Source organism: Clytia hemisphaerica, unplaced genomic scaffold (genome assembly GCF_902728285.1).
Source record: "Clytia hemisphaerica strain Z4C2 unplaced genomic scaffold, Clytia hemisphaerica genome assembly, whole genome shotgun sequence".
Classification (NCBI taxonomy): Eukaryota; Metazoa; Cnidaria; class Hydrozoa; order Leptothecata; family Clytiidae; genus Clytia; species Clytia hemisphaerica.
This window is the reverse complement of record NW_027104229.1, coordinates 700,023-715,663: the sequence shown is the minus strand read 5'-3', so window position 1 is coordinate 715,663 and position 15,641 is coordinate 700,023. Positions and strand designations below refer to the sequence as shown.

Here is a 15,641-nt window from a genome sequence, read left to right as displayed (position 1 = left end):
TCCTATCCGAGTGACATAAAGTTTGTTTCTAGATATTAGACCTGGGGGGTGGGGCACTGACCTTGACGGCAGACGGGGACGTGCTGCTGGAGTTTGATAAATGGACCCTGTCAAATATGATTATTTGATAACTTGTTGGATGGTTTAAAGTAGACGAAAAAGATTTTCTAATTTCCAACCTGAAAATTGTCAAAAAGTACCTAAAGTGTCAGATACACATCTTGAAAATTAGTAATTTTGGGACCTTGTCAGATATCTTCAGAGACTAAACAAATTTTTCTAAGTGCCCCCCCCCCCGGGCTTCAGACATCTATAGGGTTTTTAAAATCAGTATTATTTTTGACTCGATTTTTAAGGTCTGAAATGCGTTCTTAAATTTAAGTCAAATTTTTAAGTCTCGTGTTATGAAAAGAAAGAGTGTACCAAGCTGGTGGGTTCAATATGTCCATTCTGAAGGCAATGAACTCTGAAGGCTTCAAAAATTTTGGATATTCTTATAAAAAAAAGATGTACGGGTAAATCACTTTTCTGAATTTTCAAATTTTTGGATTTCAAAAATTCACTTTGAACCTGATAACCGAATTTGAGAAAAATCAGGACAACCTTTTTGCGCAATTTTTATATAAAAAAAAGCTTTAAAGTAAAATTAATAACTGTTATTTTGTGTTCTCCCCTTTCTTTTTAAGAATTTCATTTTCTGTTTAGATTTTTCATTATTTTTTTCACCCCAATTTGATAAACACCTTTTTTTCCCCTAAATGAACTGTTGATGATTTGAGAGGGGAGATTTTTTAGATAAAAACAAAAAAAGGGTAGGAGGAGGGTATTGTATATTAGATTTTCTATTACAGTGAGAAAGTTTGTCCTATATACGCCCAACTGGTGTTTTTTTGTTATAGTTGCTGTGTTCTAAAGTCTGAATTATTTAACTGTTTCTGTTTTTTAACGTTTTATTCTATTTTTTTTATAAGAATCTATCTACATCAGAGATATCATATTCTTTTACACATTAGACAGGCTAATTTCCCGTCAAAGTGTGTCCAGTTTTGAAGTCGACTGCAATGCCCGCCATGTTGTTTTTTGATTTAACCTTACATTTTTTCGTACGTTCAAATGGCGCTGTTGACGACCAGAATGTTGATGGCGGGCTAGTCAGGTCTAAAAATGGACAAACTCCGTTTTGTATGGTAAGCCCTATCCAGTCAAGTAGTTAGAAATCAGTGCTCTAAGGGTACCCTGAACATTATTATGAACATATCTAAAGAATCTGTTCTATTTTTTGAGGTTGACTCCTGTGATCGTTGTAGAGTGAGTTAGTTCCTGTGTGTGTGCGTCTTTGAAGTGTCGGAAACGGTTAGCTTCTGATTGGTCTATATACTCAGATTGACCGAATACGACGGTGAATCAAAATTTTTACCGTCCTCGACTTTGCAGGACAGAACTACGGGTTGTTCCGAATCGTTTCAGTCACTCTGACGTTCTTGAAAGAGCAGATACATAGGCTCGTTATGGAAAATAACGTTGCAGTATAAAGATTGTAGACGAGTCAGAAATTATCCTCTGAATTTTAGCCGCCTTTCTTTCTTCACTTGAAGGAACAAAGTATTGATTAATCCCCCTATATTGTTTGAATATTGCAAGTCGAGCTGACAATATATTGCGGACACTTTTTCAATATATTGCCGGCATTCAGCAATATATTGTCAATATATTACCTGACAATATATTGTGTAGTGTATGTAGCCCTTAGAATTCCAATCGCTAAGGTTGATGATCACACTAGACGATACTATCGTCTGTTAGAAGGATAGTAAACACCGGGAAAAAATATATGCACAGAGTTGACAGCCATCATGGTGGTTAACGGAAAAAATAGTGGCTGTAGAGTTGTGAACAAACTCAGCCACTTCTTACACTGTCCCGGGCTAAACTTTGTGTTCAAATTTATTCTGCCTCAAATTATTCCCTTTTTAGTGATCTCGGCCAAAATATATGAACATATCTAAAGAATCTGTTCTATTTTTTGAGGTTGACTCCTGTGATCGTTGTAGAGTGAGTTAGTTCCTGTGTGTGTGCGTCTTTGAAGTGTCGGAAACGGTTAGCTTCTGATTGGTCTATATACTCAGATTGACCGAATACGACGGTGAATCAAAATTTTTACCGTCCTCGACTTTGCAGGACAGAACTACGGGTTGTTCCGAATCGTTTCAGTCACTCTGACGTTCTTGAAAGAGCAGATACATAGGCTCGTTATGGAAAATAACGTTGCAGTATAAAGATTGTAGACGAGTCAGAAATTATCCTCTGAATTTTAGCCGCCTTTCTTCACTTGAAGGAACAAAGTATTGATTAATCCCCCTATATTGTTTGAATATTGCAAGTCGAGCTGACAATATATTGCGGACACTTTTTCAATATATTGCCGGCATTCAGCAATATATTGTCAATATATTACCTGACAATATATTGTGTAGTGTATGTAGCCCTTAGAATTCCAATCGCTAAGGTTGATGATCACACTAGACGATACTATCGTCTGTTAGAAGGATAGTAAACACCGGGAAAAAATATATGCACAGAGTTGACAGCCATCATGGTGGTTAACGGAAAAAATAGTGGCTGTAGAGTTGTGAACAAACTCAGTCACTTCTTACACTGTCCCGGGCTAAACTTTGTGTTCAAATTTATTCTGCCTCAAATTATTCCCTTTTTTAGTGATCTCGGCCAAAATATATTGAGAATTTTGGTTAATTCCTCGTATTTAGTACTTTAAAGTTCGGGCAAGAAAGCCGCTTTTGGGCTAATTGATAAATTTATTCGAATATTTCAATTCGGGAGGGGTTTTTAGACTTCCAAGCTATATTATGAGCCCTATTGGACCATTCTTGGACTTTTGGATCCTCAGATCCTAAGGTCGTAAGTCTTAAGTCTAGCGTTAAGGCTCAGACACAAAACTCTACCCTTCCAACCTAATTTAGAGCGCTTCCAAATCGTTTGTGGTTGTAAGATTTCGTGGGAATTTCCCTTTTTTCTCAAATATTATAACTTTGATTGTAGATCATAGGATCTTCTACGGCTACACATCCACTTTCCTTGATTTACTTCCCCCCCTCCCTGGTCTCGAGATGAGTAAACAAGCTAATCTCCCCTTTGCTTGAGAAAAATGTCATGTGATTTCTTATTAGCGAGATGGCTTTAAAGTTTCTATTGAGAAATATTACCCTAATTTTCTATTCTTATAAATAAAGAAGAAAACCTAAGTACGTGTTCCTTAGTTTTCTTTCAAAAATGGAGAAAAAATATTGTTAGTTTTTTTATTCACAAATATATTTTTGTACCAACGTATGTTTTTTGGTTTTGATGTTTATACATTTGAGGCTTTTGGACATCAAAATGTGGAAAATTGAAGATATAGGGAATGTTTGGGAAAATTTTTGTCGTTTTATCACAATCTGGATAGAAAGATGTGTGAAGAAAACTCATATCTTAGGTCACGAAAATATTTTTAAGATGTGATGTCTGGGGAACTAGAAATTTAAAAATGTTTCAATGCGACCTTGACATAAGTAAATTTTGAAAAATAATTTAGCATGTCAAATTTTTTATGTATAAATTTAATGGCTATGTTGTTTTTCGGATGGGCTTCTTTCATTTTGGTTTAGTACTCTACGAATTATTGTCTGGACTGGTATTGCTATCTACAAAAATTTCAACATTCATTTCTGTAGAGGGTCTAAGCTTTTAATATTATGTCTTGATACTGCGCTTGCGCCTTTATCCACAATCCACTGTTCCATAAGGCCTGAAACGTTTTTTTAAAGAATATCAAAATGGTCTTAACTTTTTAGATTTTAAGCCTAAAGTTTTTCTTAAAACAGTCTCACTCTAAGGTCCCGTATAAATAAGAGTCTCCCCCCGTTTATAAATTTTCGATTTTTTCAAACGCCCCAATCTTAAAAATCATACTTTATGCGCCATATATTGTGACCAATTTTACTTAGATAATTGCAATTTTTTCGCTCACTTTGCTCGCAATACAGTTAATTCGTAACTTCTTTACAATCTAGCTAATTTAAAAAATTTTTATGTACAATAAAGCATTATTAAAAGAAAATCTAACTGCGCCCCAAGACCAATTTGTTGACAACAATATTGAAAACATAAATTTTTTCGCTCGCTTCGCTTGCATTACACATTGTTTCTTTGACTTTCTTTTCACTCTAGCAAGTGTCAAATTTGTCTGTTTTTATTTAGTGATTTAGGGTATCTTGGCAGCCGATTTTCAAAATTTTCTAGTCGGTCCTAACCATGGTGGGGCCTGTTTTTCCCTTTTCCATTCATCAAAGAAATATCTACTCTTACCCATTATGCCTAGGCAAATGAATTAGTAAAAGTTTAGAAACTGGTGGGCGGGGGCACCACTTTGGAAAATTGGGGGGAGGGGGCTGCCATTTAAAAAAAATTGACTTTGGCCCCTCCAGAAAAATTTTCCCACAACGCCACTGACCCTCTCCCCCGGTTCTTGTTAAGACCCTCCCGATTATTTTTGAAATTATTTTCAGCTATTCAAATAAGCTAAATTTACCTAAGCTATTAAAAATGTATCGATTTTAGTCGATAATTACCTCATTTTGTGGTTTTTAGTTTTTACAATTTTCAACACCCCCCCCGGTATTAGCCCCCTCCTCGTCTATTATATTTTGAGGAGATTTCGGACCTCCCCTTTATTTTGGACCCCCTACTTTTCGGAACCTTAGAGTAAGTTTTAATGAATTGAGTAGTTTCGTCTCATTTCCAAAGTTATTGTAATTTAGAGCTTACATAAACTATAAATATTCTTAACATGTTCTTACATTTTTGCTCCTCGAACTCTAATGTTTTATAAAAAACTTTATCGAAACAGAAAAAGTATGCGAAAAGCTCAGTATTACAGATGACATACAGTGATGAAAGTAAGCACATGTTTGGTTTAATTCTATTTCGCAAAATCAAACTACATAATTATACATAATAGATATTAGATGTAATAGGTAGAAATCGGCGTTGAATTTGAGAGGGTACCTAAATTATGACGGAAAATCTTAATTTCCTTATAAAGAATATTGCTTCAAAAATCATAGATTAACCCCCTCCCTGAAATTCACCACAAAAAAAAAAGATATATTTGCCATATACTATTTACAAAAGCTACAACCTTCCACAGCATGGTCCTCTCAAGTTAAATCGGGTGTGTGTAGACCTTCACTTTTTTTGTTTTGGAAATTTTTACTGTAAGTGTAAAACTGATGAAAAATTCAAAATTGTTTTCTATCATCGGTTATCGAATATTTTTTGCTTTTAGTTTTTCCATCTTTTCACGATGGTTCTAATACGGTTGCGTTGATCGGGGTTGTTAGTTGGTGATATTTCCGCTCCCGTCTCTTGTTCACCCGATCCAACATCATTTGGTTCCATTCCGTTCCGTGTTTCTAGTTCCACTGATACTTGTTCATCTTTCTTCACTTTTTTTGGCTCGTCTTTCGTCTTTTCCGGCTGTTTTTCTTTCAGTTTTTCCGCTTGGTCTTCTTTCGGCTTTTCCGTTTGGTCCTCTTTCGGCTTTTCCTTTTGTTCCTCCATCAGAACTTCTGCTTGTTCCACGGGCTTTGGTTCATCTTCCTTTCCCGGGCCTTTGTAAAGTGTTGTCATCATCTCTTTAATCTGATCAAATTTGGCGAAATCGGAAAATTTAACCGGATCAATCGATTGGTCGAAACTGATTTTTTCCGTATAACTCATTGCCCTACAGAACTGTTCAACCTCCTTATCCGTAAAGCTTGTTTGATCATTAATCTCGTATTCTCTATCACAAATATCATTAAAATGTGCATTCATCTTGAAGCGGCATTGGATTTTCGTTGGATACTTTTTGAAGATTTTTCCCTTCTTCGGCTTTGAGCCATCTTTAACCCAACCGTAACCCAAAAGAATGTCCTTATCAACCGTTTTCTGTGAATCGTGTATCACAACAATACTATTCTTAAGGTACGTCAATACTGCTTCCTCAACGTTCCATTCATTCTCATTCGGACTCAGTACGTCAAAAATATCTGCCGTGTCACTAACAACCTTCCCGTCTCCTGCCACGTTCATATGTTTCTTCACCACACGGTACGCCTCACACCTCAACAACACTGTAGCCACGTAACTCTTAAATATTGGTAAATTAGCAAATAACCTTTTAATACGTTGCCCGTTCATCCGTCTCAGAGTCTGATCAGGTACGTGCTCCTCCTCATCTGACACTACCAAACTGCCAGACAAAATATCACTAAAAAGTGCAAACTCCTTAAAACCAGCCTTAACAGAACTGCACCTACTGGACAAACAATCTTCCCTCTTCCCAACGTCACTTATCAATAAACAGTCAGACAACTCCAAGTTCATTTGACTTAGCACACCAATCAATCTCTGGTGATCAACATCAATGATACTCTCATCGACGTACTCCTTCAATTCATCGTACTGCAAATCCATCTTATTATTCAAAGCACGGAAATTCCGTTGAATCGATTGAACAAATTTTTTCTTGGCTTTCACATCCTTATATGTTGAATACGCACCGAAAATCCACGACAGTAAACCAACGCCGGGGCTCACAATAGATAACGCTTTACCAGTCGTCGCCATGACTCCAGCTACAGCGTAAGACGCCGTTACAATCGCCGTAACCCATGACGTAAACTCACCGCCCGTCTTACCAACGTAGTTTCGTAGATTCTCCGAAATACTACTTTCGCCATTTTCTTTAACAAAATTATCGATATCTTTGGTGATTTCTTCATTCAAGCGTTCTGATCCTTTCTTCTTTTGTTCTTCTTCTTCTTCTTTCGCGTTTTCAAAATATTTGGCGAACGCTTCGTAAGTGGATTTACATTTTCCAGGTTGTGGATCGAAATTGGCGACTTTGATTGGCTGATCGCCTCCTTTGATACCAGGTAGGATTGTGTAAACATAGATCAACACAAGGATTGTTTTGAAAGGTTTCATCGTCTCTATTTACCTAAAAAGAGAATGAATGCACGTTTTTTATAAGAACAAATTATATAAGAACATGATTCGTTGGCCAAAATACTGAGAGCAAGTTAAGAACATTTAATGCTTTATAAACTCTAAAGCACTTGATCTCTTAGGAAATTACACAAAACAATAACAAAATTGTGAAATTAAGAACATTTTGAGAACATTTGAAAGCTTAAAATTCAAAAAGTTGAGAACTTTTTTGAAGCCTTCTAAAATTTTGGATGTTTTATAAAAAACTTGTTCAATCACAGGCATCATTTCCCTGCAGGCACATTTCTGGTAATTTTGAAACACAACAGAAACTGAGGCTGATATTGAATACTAGAAGTTCAGAACAAATAACACTAGTGAGTACCAAACTACTTCGCTCTAAAAAGATAACGTGAACTTCAAAATGTAAAAAATTTCACGTAATATGGGTATGTTACAGGATAAACAATACTATTTTTTGTACAATTGGTTAGCATTAAATACATTCTTACCGTAGATAATTGATCAATTAAGCAATTTAAACCATGAATCTAGAGTCGACTTAATCTGCAATGAACCAATTTACTTTCATTCTGTATAAGACTAATATGTTTTTTTGTTGTATTTGAAGATTGAGAGTTCTTTCTGAATAATTAATGTTTATTGTTTGGAGATTGTTTGTACTGTTTATTTACATTCAAGCCTGAAATTGTTCGAGGACTGTTTCATTTGTTTATATTTGTATGCCATTTACATTCAAGCCTGGTTAAACAAACTAATTTGTACAAGTTTGATTGTATTACTCATGCCCAAGAAGCTCCACCCCCTCCCATGCAACTACACGTCTTTTTTATAAGAACATCCAATATTTTTGAAGCTTTCTTATGTTTTTGAGTTTTAAGCCTAAAAATGTTCTTAACATATTTTCACCAATTTGTGAGTATTTTTGTCCAGTTTCCTAAGAAATTCGGTATTTTAGGGTCTTTAAAGTCTTAAAATGTTCTTAACTTATTCCTAACATTTTAGCCATCGAAGCCTTATGTTCTTATATAGTTTGTTCTTATGAAAAAGTATACTCATAGATGAGAAGTGAGAAGCCCTCCAATGCAACTACATTTTATTAGTGGTCAATTCCCTTTACAGGGTGTCCCGAAAAAAAGTATCAAGTTCGAACATGATTCTGAGTAGAAGGTTGTGTTGCGTGTGTATTAGTGGTTCATTCCCCAAATTAGGTGCTTTTTATAGGAGACTTAAAAAATAAAGTGATCTTGTGTAGACGATAGGAACGTCCAAATTAATATTAACAGAATAACGCTTCATAGAGAATTTTGAATATTATAAATATTTTACTGATCAAGAAGATTGAAATTTTTCCTTCTTTTGAATTGTAAATACAAGGTGTCAAGTGATCCCATATTATTACAAAGACAGATTTCAAACTTGATTCAATCGCAAAGTTTTGAAACAGTAACAAGTAAAGGAAAGGAAAAGATATCATTAAATAAATAAATGGCGAATTTCTTAATAGTTATTAGTTAGTTAGGTGGTTACGAGTAGAACACCCCTTCTCACAGATCCGGTAGGATTTTTTCAGCCAGGGGGGGGGGGGTAAAAACAACGGACTGTTTTGCTTTGAAGTCAGAAAATTCGGTGAGGATGGGAAAAAATAATGAATATTTTGCAGTGAGGGTTGTTTTTTTTTATTCTTTTCAGTGGGGACAAAAATTGGAGGATAATTTTCCACCGGGGACGTTTTTTTAGCCAATTTTTCCAGTTGGAAAGGTTTCCCAGTGGGTCTGTGAGAAGGGGGTGTAGTAGAATTTCAAAATAATTCTTGGAAAAAAGTTTCAATTTACATACAGTGAACATGGTCTAAATTTGGACAAATTCAGGCCCGGTGGAATAACCTTAAAAGTGGGGAGGCTGAAGGCCCAAACAAAGATAAAATTCGCCAAGAATTCGAGAAAAAAGATCTCATTCGCCCAAAAGTGGGGAGGCTTAAGTCTCCCCAGTTTCCCCGCTTCCACTGGGCCTGCAATTATATTTCTTTGTTTTAGAAAAATAACAAGAATAATGTCTGTGAACCGTAAAGAGTCGGACGCCAGTGGAACCAAGGAGCATCGATCACGAAGCGGTAATGGTCGTTCCGTATCCAACATTGTCCGTAAACTATCACACCGGTCATCCGGTAAACGGAGTACGGGTGGATATAACAAAGGAAATATGATACCACCACATTGTAAATTCAAGTTGGTCGTACAAACGGTGAGCCTCTTATCAATTCATGACATGCACCACTGGAGAGTCTTCTGAGAACTTTCTACCCAATATGTCACTTAAACAATAGAAAAAGTGACGTATTGGGTGGAAATTTTCGCAAATTCTCGAAAGGCTCTCCAGTGGTGCATATCAAGAAGCGGGTCTCTGTTAGACAAGCCCTCCAAATGCCATACATTAACTAGTCGTCTATTGCACAGGGTATCTGTTAGGCAAGCTTGGGTAATTACTTTCATAGCTGCCAGGACAACGGCGCCTCTGTTAGACAAGTCATGGGTACCTTCTAGGAGAAATCCCAATACTTCCGCCACACTTTTATATAGCATTCCTTAGATATAATTTAGACTACATATAATGTAGTTAGTGATGTAGTGATAATGAGCTATTTTTTGTAATAATATCCAAGTATGTGAGTGGCACTTGGCTAATCGCCCATCTTGATTTGGGTATAGATTGTTGCAGCTTGTTAGCGTTTCCTTTTTTCATTCGGAAATCTCTGAGGCGGCCCTATAGATAGAGAAATGACTCTGGCAATGCTGGTTTTCGGTCAATTTTATCAAAAGGATGTAATTTGATTTCGCGAAACAAATTTTACGAACTTCTTTCTTCGCTAAATTTGATCCCATTGAATAAATTAGGAATTCTCAAAAGTGAAACATTTGTCGGAAAAATCAGTTTCATCATATATTTCCAATGCAAAGAATTCTCAAACATTTTTCAGGTGAAGCCGGAGTTGACGGTATGTTTTATGTTGGCTGAAACGCCTGGTTACGCATTAACTTGCAATAAGACTGAAGATGTCTATGCTGAAAAAGTTATCAACGATATCAAATTTTGTAAGTACTGTTGACTCTCTCTAATTCGATCTTGACGGGACCAAAAATGTCCTTCGAATTACAGAGAGTTTCAAATTACGGACAGCGTTTTTATTAAATGACCGTGTAAACTGGTCTATTGTAGCTATTTGTCATACCCCTGTTTTATAGACCTGGCTGATACTTCCACTAGAAAAATTAGTCCAATATTATCCCCGGTGGAAAAAACCCCTGAAATCCCCACTGGGAAAGCGTTCTTTCATTTTATCTCCATTGGGAATTGCATTGGAAAAATTACTAAACCATCGGCGTTTTTTAGCTGGAAACGATAGATTTTCTATCTCAATTGGGATTTCGATAGAAATTTTCATTCCTGCCGAGTAAAAATGTTCCAGTGGGGCACGGAAACAGGTGTGTTTTTTTTTAATATAACAAACAATTTTCTATTGTAGACATAAATCCCTAATCGAAATTTATAATTACATGTTGTTTTTTTTATAAGCAAGTGTCTTCCCCTACACCAGGCTCGCATTATGCTTAGCATTCTATTGTTCTCAAACAATAAAGCCATTGTTTGGGTACCAAAAACTTAGCCTGCATATGCTTATAAACGTTATGCTTATAAAAGAAAAAACATGTAGGATTAATTAGGCTCAAAATATACGAAAAAGTTGTCAAGAGGAAAAGACGTTAGTGTGTAGAAAACGTATAGACTAAATTGAACGGGGTAATGTAGGGAGCGGGGTTTGAAGCCCGGGAACCCTTGGTTTGAAGTGCAAAAACTTAAGACCACTCGGCCTTAAATCATTTAATCGGGTTTAATTGCTCTTTTCCATATGCAAGGGGAGAGATGTTCATTTATCCCATCCGTCAACCTGTGGTACGATGGATATTGCGCGTTCGAATCGGTTCGTGAATCGTCACGTTATCTCTTGTTCGTGGATGGGAAATTCTATTTCAAGAAATACGATGGAACAGAGAGGTTCAAGAAAGACGCCAGTTTCCTTTTCACAAAGCAAGTTAATAGTAAGTATGCAAACATTGAATATCAATCCCACGAAAGACTACTGTGGGCATCAGATTTTAAGATTTCTTTGAAATATAAGCTGTAATCTCTAAAGCAATAAGATTTAGCACTGACGGTCAGCAATAATAAACAGTTTGTGTTCACAGATATCTGTAAAGCCAAAAGGGCAAGACAGAGTAATTTGGCTGAAAAGTGTGCCGTGGTTAGGTAGGAAATCTTATCTAGGTCATGTGTCATTACAATAGAATTTCAGCGCTTGACCAATTGGAAGCTTCGGTCTTCGGAAACACGCTATCTCGTCCTTCGGGCTTTGTAGAAATCTGTGTTTGTGACGTAATTATGAGAAGGAGCCTCAAAAAGGATCTGAGATGACGTGTAAATCAATAAAAATCTTAAAAAACTCCTTTTGAGCTAAAATCTGTCTTGTTCGCATTAAATTCGCTTGAACTTCGACCTTTCTTCGGGTAGATAGCTATCAAAAAAGGAGCATTCGGGTCGCCTCGAACTGTGGTCGCAGGCTTATATTGAGAAATAAAGAATCCTTTCTCGTCGTCATTTCCTATCCTTTTTCTCACATTCAGTATTTTCACCACGCCGCAGCCAATCAAATATCATTCCACCTGATCCTAACAAACTCAAAGTCAAAGCAAGCGGAAAATCCCGGAAATTCTCATTAATCTCTTTCCGCTCTTCGGAACGGAACAATGCGGAACGGCATTCGGAACTCCAACAAATGATCCCATCCGGTGTTTTACCGGTTCCGGAAATGGTTATTCAGTCACAATCAAAGAAAGAAATGTATTGTCTTGGATTAAATCAATGCCGCGATTGTTTAACGTTGACCAATTTTCAATATATTTCTGAACGGCTCGCAAAACAAGAAGAAAGATCGAGATCGCATTCTGGTTTACTCAGTTTGAATTCTTCAGTTACCTTATCTGAAGCACCACCAGATGAAATTGAACTTCTTACATTAGATGCAAGCTCTATTTAAGGATATAGTTGACGCTCTTTAATTCGATTTTCAAGGAGAATTGGATTTTCATCAAACAAGAAAGCTTATCGATTAAGGGAGTGTCGTTTATGAGAGTTTCTTGTTGACGGGAACTTTAAATTTCATCCAATAATGGAGCGTATCGAATATTAGAACGTCGAATTAGAAAGCGTCAACAACCTGTCTTTTCAACTACCAAACTGACACGTGAACATTAGATAAACGTTGGAACTACCTTTTGTGTCAGCTGGGTACAATGGACGCTCTCTCTAACTCAATTTTCAAGGGGTTCGATATTAACGAATAATGGAGTGCATCGACTAGTAAAATTTCGTTTATGCGAGTTTCTTGTGGACGGTGATTTCCAATATTATCGAATAATGGAGCGTTTCGAAAAGTAAAACATCGAATAAGAGAGCGTTAGCTGCACCGACAAATCTTCAAATATAATCGACTCGACGATTAATGAACACTACGGAAGAGATGAACACCTTAAGCTTCGGGAAGCTTCGAAAGAAAACGAAATTATGTACGCTTTCCGTAGAGAGCTTGTCTGCGTCACGGAGTTGATCAGTTTCAAACCTGTGGGTACAAAGCTGGTAAAGCGCAGACTATTATTGAATGGGCTTAAGACATAACTTACATAGGAACTGGAAATCTTTTTTTATGATAGTGCATAAGAATATTTATTTTAAATAAGATCAGAAAGAAATTCAACCACTCCAGGGAATTATTTAGAATTATTTACTGGAAAATCTGCCAAAAGCCTAGAACATTTATATATGATCCCACAATAAACTCCTTGAAATTTAGCTCAGAAATATATCTAAAATACATGAAAAAATGTATTTTTTAAAGCATAAGTAGAAATGTATTCGAAAAAAAAAATATTAGTCAAAGGAAATTAAACGGAAACGGGAAATTAAAGTCTGTAAACATTTGTAAATGTTTACATTTGATGCAGGAACACTCTCGAAAGATTCGATTAAAGTAACTTGTTGGAAAGATAATTTGGGGTGGATGAGTTTAAGATTTTAAAAATTGATTCACTGTGTGTTTAAAACAATTGTGTTTTGGTTTTGAAGCTTACGTACGAGTTAGTTCATCGAATGTTTCTAGCTCACCCAAATAGAGACTTACACGTATGCGTAGTTATTTGTCGTTTTTTTAGAAAGTCTATATACGCATAAATTCATTTTGATTTCAACGAAATTTTTGACGGAACATTTGCGCATGTTTAAAGATGCAACCACAAGTGATAAAATAGCGCTTTTCGCTGGTTGTATAAAGGTGCAACAATTATGTTGTCGCAAAATTACGTGACAGGACCCGGTTCAGGAAAATAGAGGTTTCCGTGCTGCAGTCCATACCAGTCTGCAAGCGCCTAACCATGGTTAATTCTTTGGTTTAACATGCGGCAGCCGGTTCCTGGAGATGATATGGCACCCTGTTTCGTAATGTGAACTTGTTTCAATCGTAGCATGTGTACCTGTGATACCTATTGCTCTCAACATAATTGCTTGATTGTGCAGTGTATCAAAAGTGCCTTGCTCGAAATCCACCTTAGGGGGTCTGAAGGAAGGCGTGGTCGCACGCCTTCTTTAGAATACCCCTAAGGCAGCGATGCGCAATGACCCGGACACTCTTTTTCATGACACTCTGAAAATACGACAATTCCATGAAAATAGAAGAAACTTCAACAAAAATCTTTCTTTTTTAATGAAAAACGACTAAGAAACTTCAATTCTTTAAGTGACTTAGATAAATTATTGAGTTATCATAGGACACCACCTCCCCGACCGACCATCCCTCCGCATTTCATTATGATTATATACTTTCAGGTATTAACTCATTGTGGTTTTTTGTTACGCATGCGCATTCATATACTCAAACTTTAATCAGCGGGGAATGTAGACGATGCTATCGCCCGTTTAAAGGTCAGTAAACGCGGGAAAAAGTTCGGGCGCTAGGGCGGATTACGGGAATAAAGTGGCGGTAGAGTTTTTAATCACGCCTCTCCTAAACTATTTCCTTTTTTAGTGATCTTGTGTAGACGATAGGATCGTCTATGGGGAATGAAAAGCCTTTTCCTTTTGCCGCAATCTTAGATGTTGGAGTTACCGCACCGACGGTAGACGATGTTATCGTCCGATACAGTGATAGTAAAGGCGGGAAAATATGGCGGTATGGCGTTATGCTGGCATTTGGCACGAGGAGTTTCCATTGAAAGAATACAACGTTCTAGTTAGTCTTAATCTCTACAAATCCGCTGATAGAATAAGGAACACGAATCCATTAGTGAATCATTGAATTTGAAACCCGAAGGGCTAGAGTAGAATATCCAACCTTTCGCAGGCAACAAAAAGTGAAGCCACTTATTTCCCATCCTGAACACGTCTAAAACGCGCCGTAATCATGACGACGGATTGTATCTTGCGGTTCCTTTGTTTTTGAGGACTGCATTTTCAGAAATCTAGCGATAGATTTTATATTCAATATGGCGTTTGTGTAAAAACCACGCGCGGTCGTTCTGGATGGGAAACAAGTGACTTCATTTCCCATCCAGGAATTTTTAATTTGTCGCGCCTAAATGTGTTTAAACTAAGGGACCCTTAAAAAGATTTTATTTCAAATTTTCATTGATTTAAACCTAAGAGAATTATTTTTAAATTTTTATGGTTTTGATAAATTTTGATACATTTTAAAGGCCTACAGAGGAAAAATCTCCACTTTTGGATAGGGTAAGTAAATTAAGAATTCTCTAGAATAGTCTGGTTGACGGTGCCATATCTTCACTTGTGGTCTTGACTTTGAGTGTTCTTAACAGGAGGTAATTGAAAAGACAGACATTCAATAGGCTTATATAGGATCATAAACTTTTACAAGGTTACGCTTAAAGTAATAAAATTTTCCATCTGCCAACATTAAGTGTTAAAGTACAGGAGACAAACACACCCCTGTCTCACAGCCCTACTGGAACTTTTTTCCTCAGTGGGGATAAATATTCCTATTGAATTCCCGATGGCGATAGAAATTCTATTGTTCCAAGGTTAAAAGACCCAGTGGGGATGGTTTTGGAGTACAATTTTTAAACATTGATTTTCGAGTGAGGATGAAATCAAAGTCATTTTTCCAGTGGGGCTGAAATTCCAAGGTATTTTCCCAACGAGAACGAAATTTTAGCCAAATTTTCCAGTGGGGCTGGGGTCCCAGTGGGTCTGTGACACAGGGGTGTATCAACTTTAACGAACAGTTTTACTAAGACCTTCAGACGTTCACTGCCAAGCCCTTTCCGAAAAATTAAAGTCTTATAGTAATTTGCTTAAAATTATCTTTTCAACGAGGTTGTATTTGTAGATATATATTTTACCCTTCAAGGGGAAAGTATCATTATTTGCAACCTGTCATTTTTTGGAACGGACTTAACTTTCAATTTTTGTAGGCAATACAGTGGAACCTCTAATTAACGGACACCATCGGGGAAAGGGGTTAGTGTCCG

General features: G+C 36.7%; 2 protein-coding genes across 2 annotated transcripts in view; one reads left to right on the top strand and one right to left on the bottom strand.

Annotated features, from left to right (window-relative positions):
- The window catches only part of LOC136815901 (uncharacterized), a 54,131-nt gene extending 41,259 nt beyond the window's left edge, over positions 1–12,872 (top strand). Inside the window, exons 4-7 of the mRNA XM_067072354.1 lie at positions 9,087–9,294; positions 10,028–10,142; positions 10,965–11,147; positions 11,730–12,872. Coding sequence (XP_066928455.1) covers positions 9,103–9,294; positions 10,028–10,142; positions 10,965–11,147; positions 11,730–12,142 — 903 coding nt within the window. The 5' untranslated portion in view covers positions 9,087–9,102 and the 3' untranslated portion in view covers positions 12,143–12,872. The remainder of the gene's footprint in view (positions 1–9,086; positions 9,295–10,027; positions 10,143–10,964; positions 11,148–11,729) is intronic.
- On the bottom strand, positions 4,954–7,639 carry LOC136815898 (uncharacterized). Its single transcript, XM_067072347.1, has 2 exons — positions 7,542–7,639; positions 4,954–7,039 (listed from the first exon to the last, which is right to left on the bottom strand). The coding sequence occupies exon 2, from the start codon at positions 7,024–7,026 to the stop codon at positions 5,338–5,340; it is 1,689 nt and encodes a 562-aa protein (XP_066928448.1). The 5' UTR covers positions 7,027–7,039; positions 7,542–7,639; the 3' UTR covers positions 4,954–5,337.
- Positions 12,873–15,641: the final 2,769 nt, after the last annotated feature.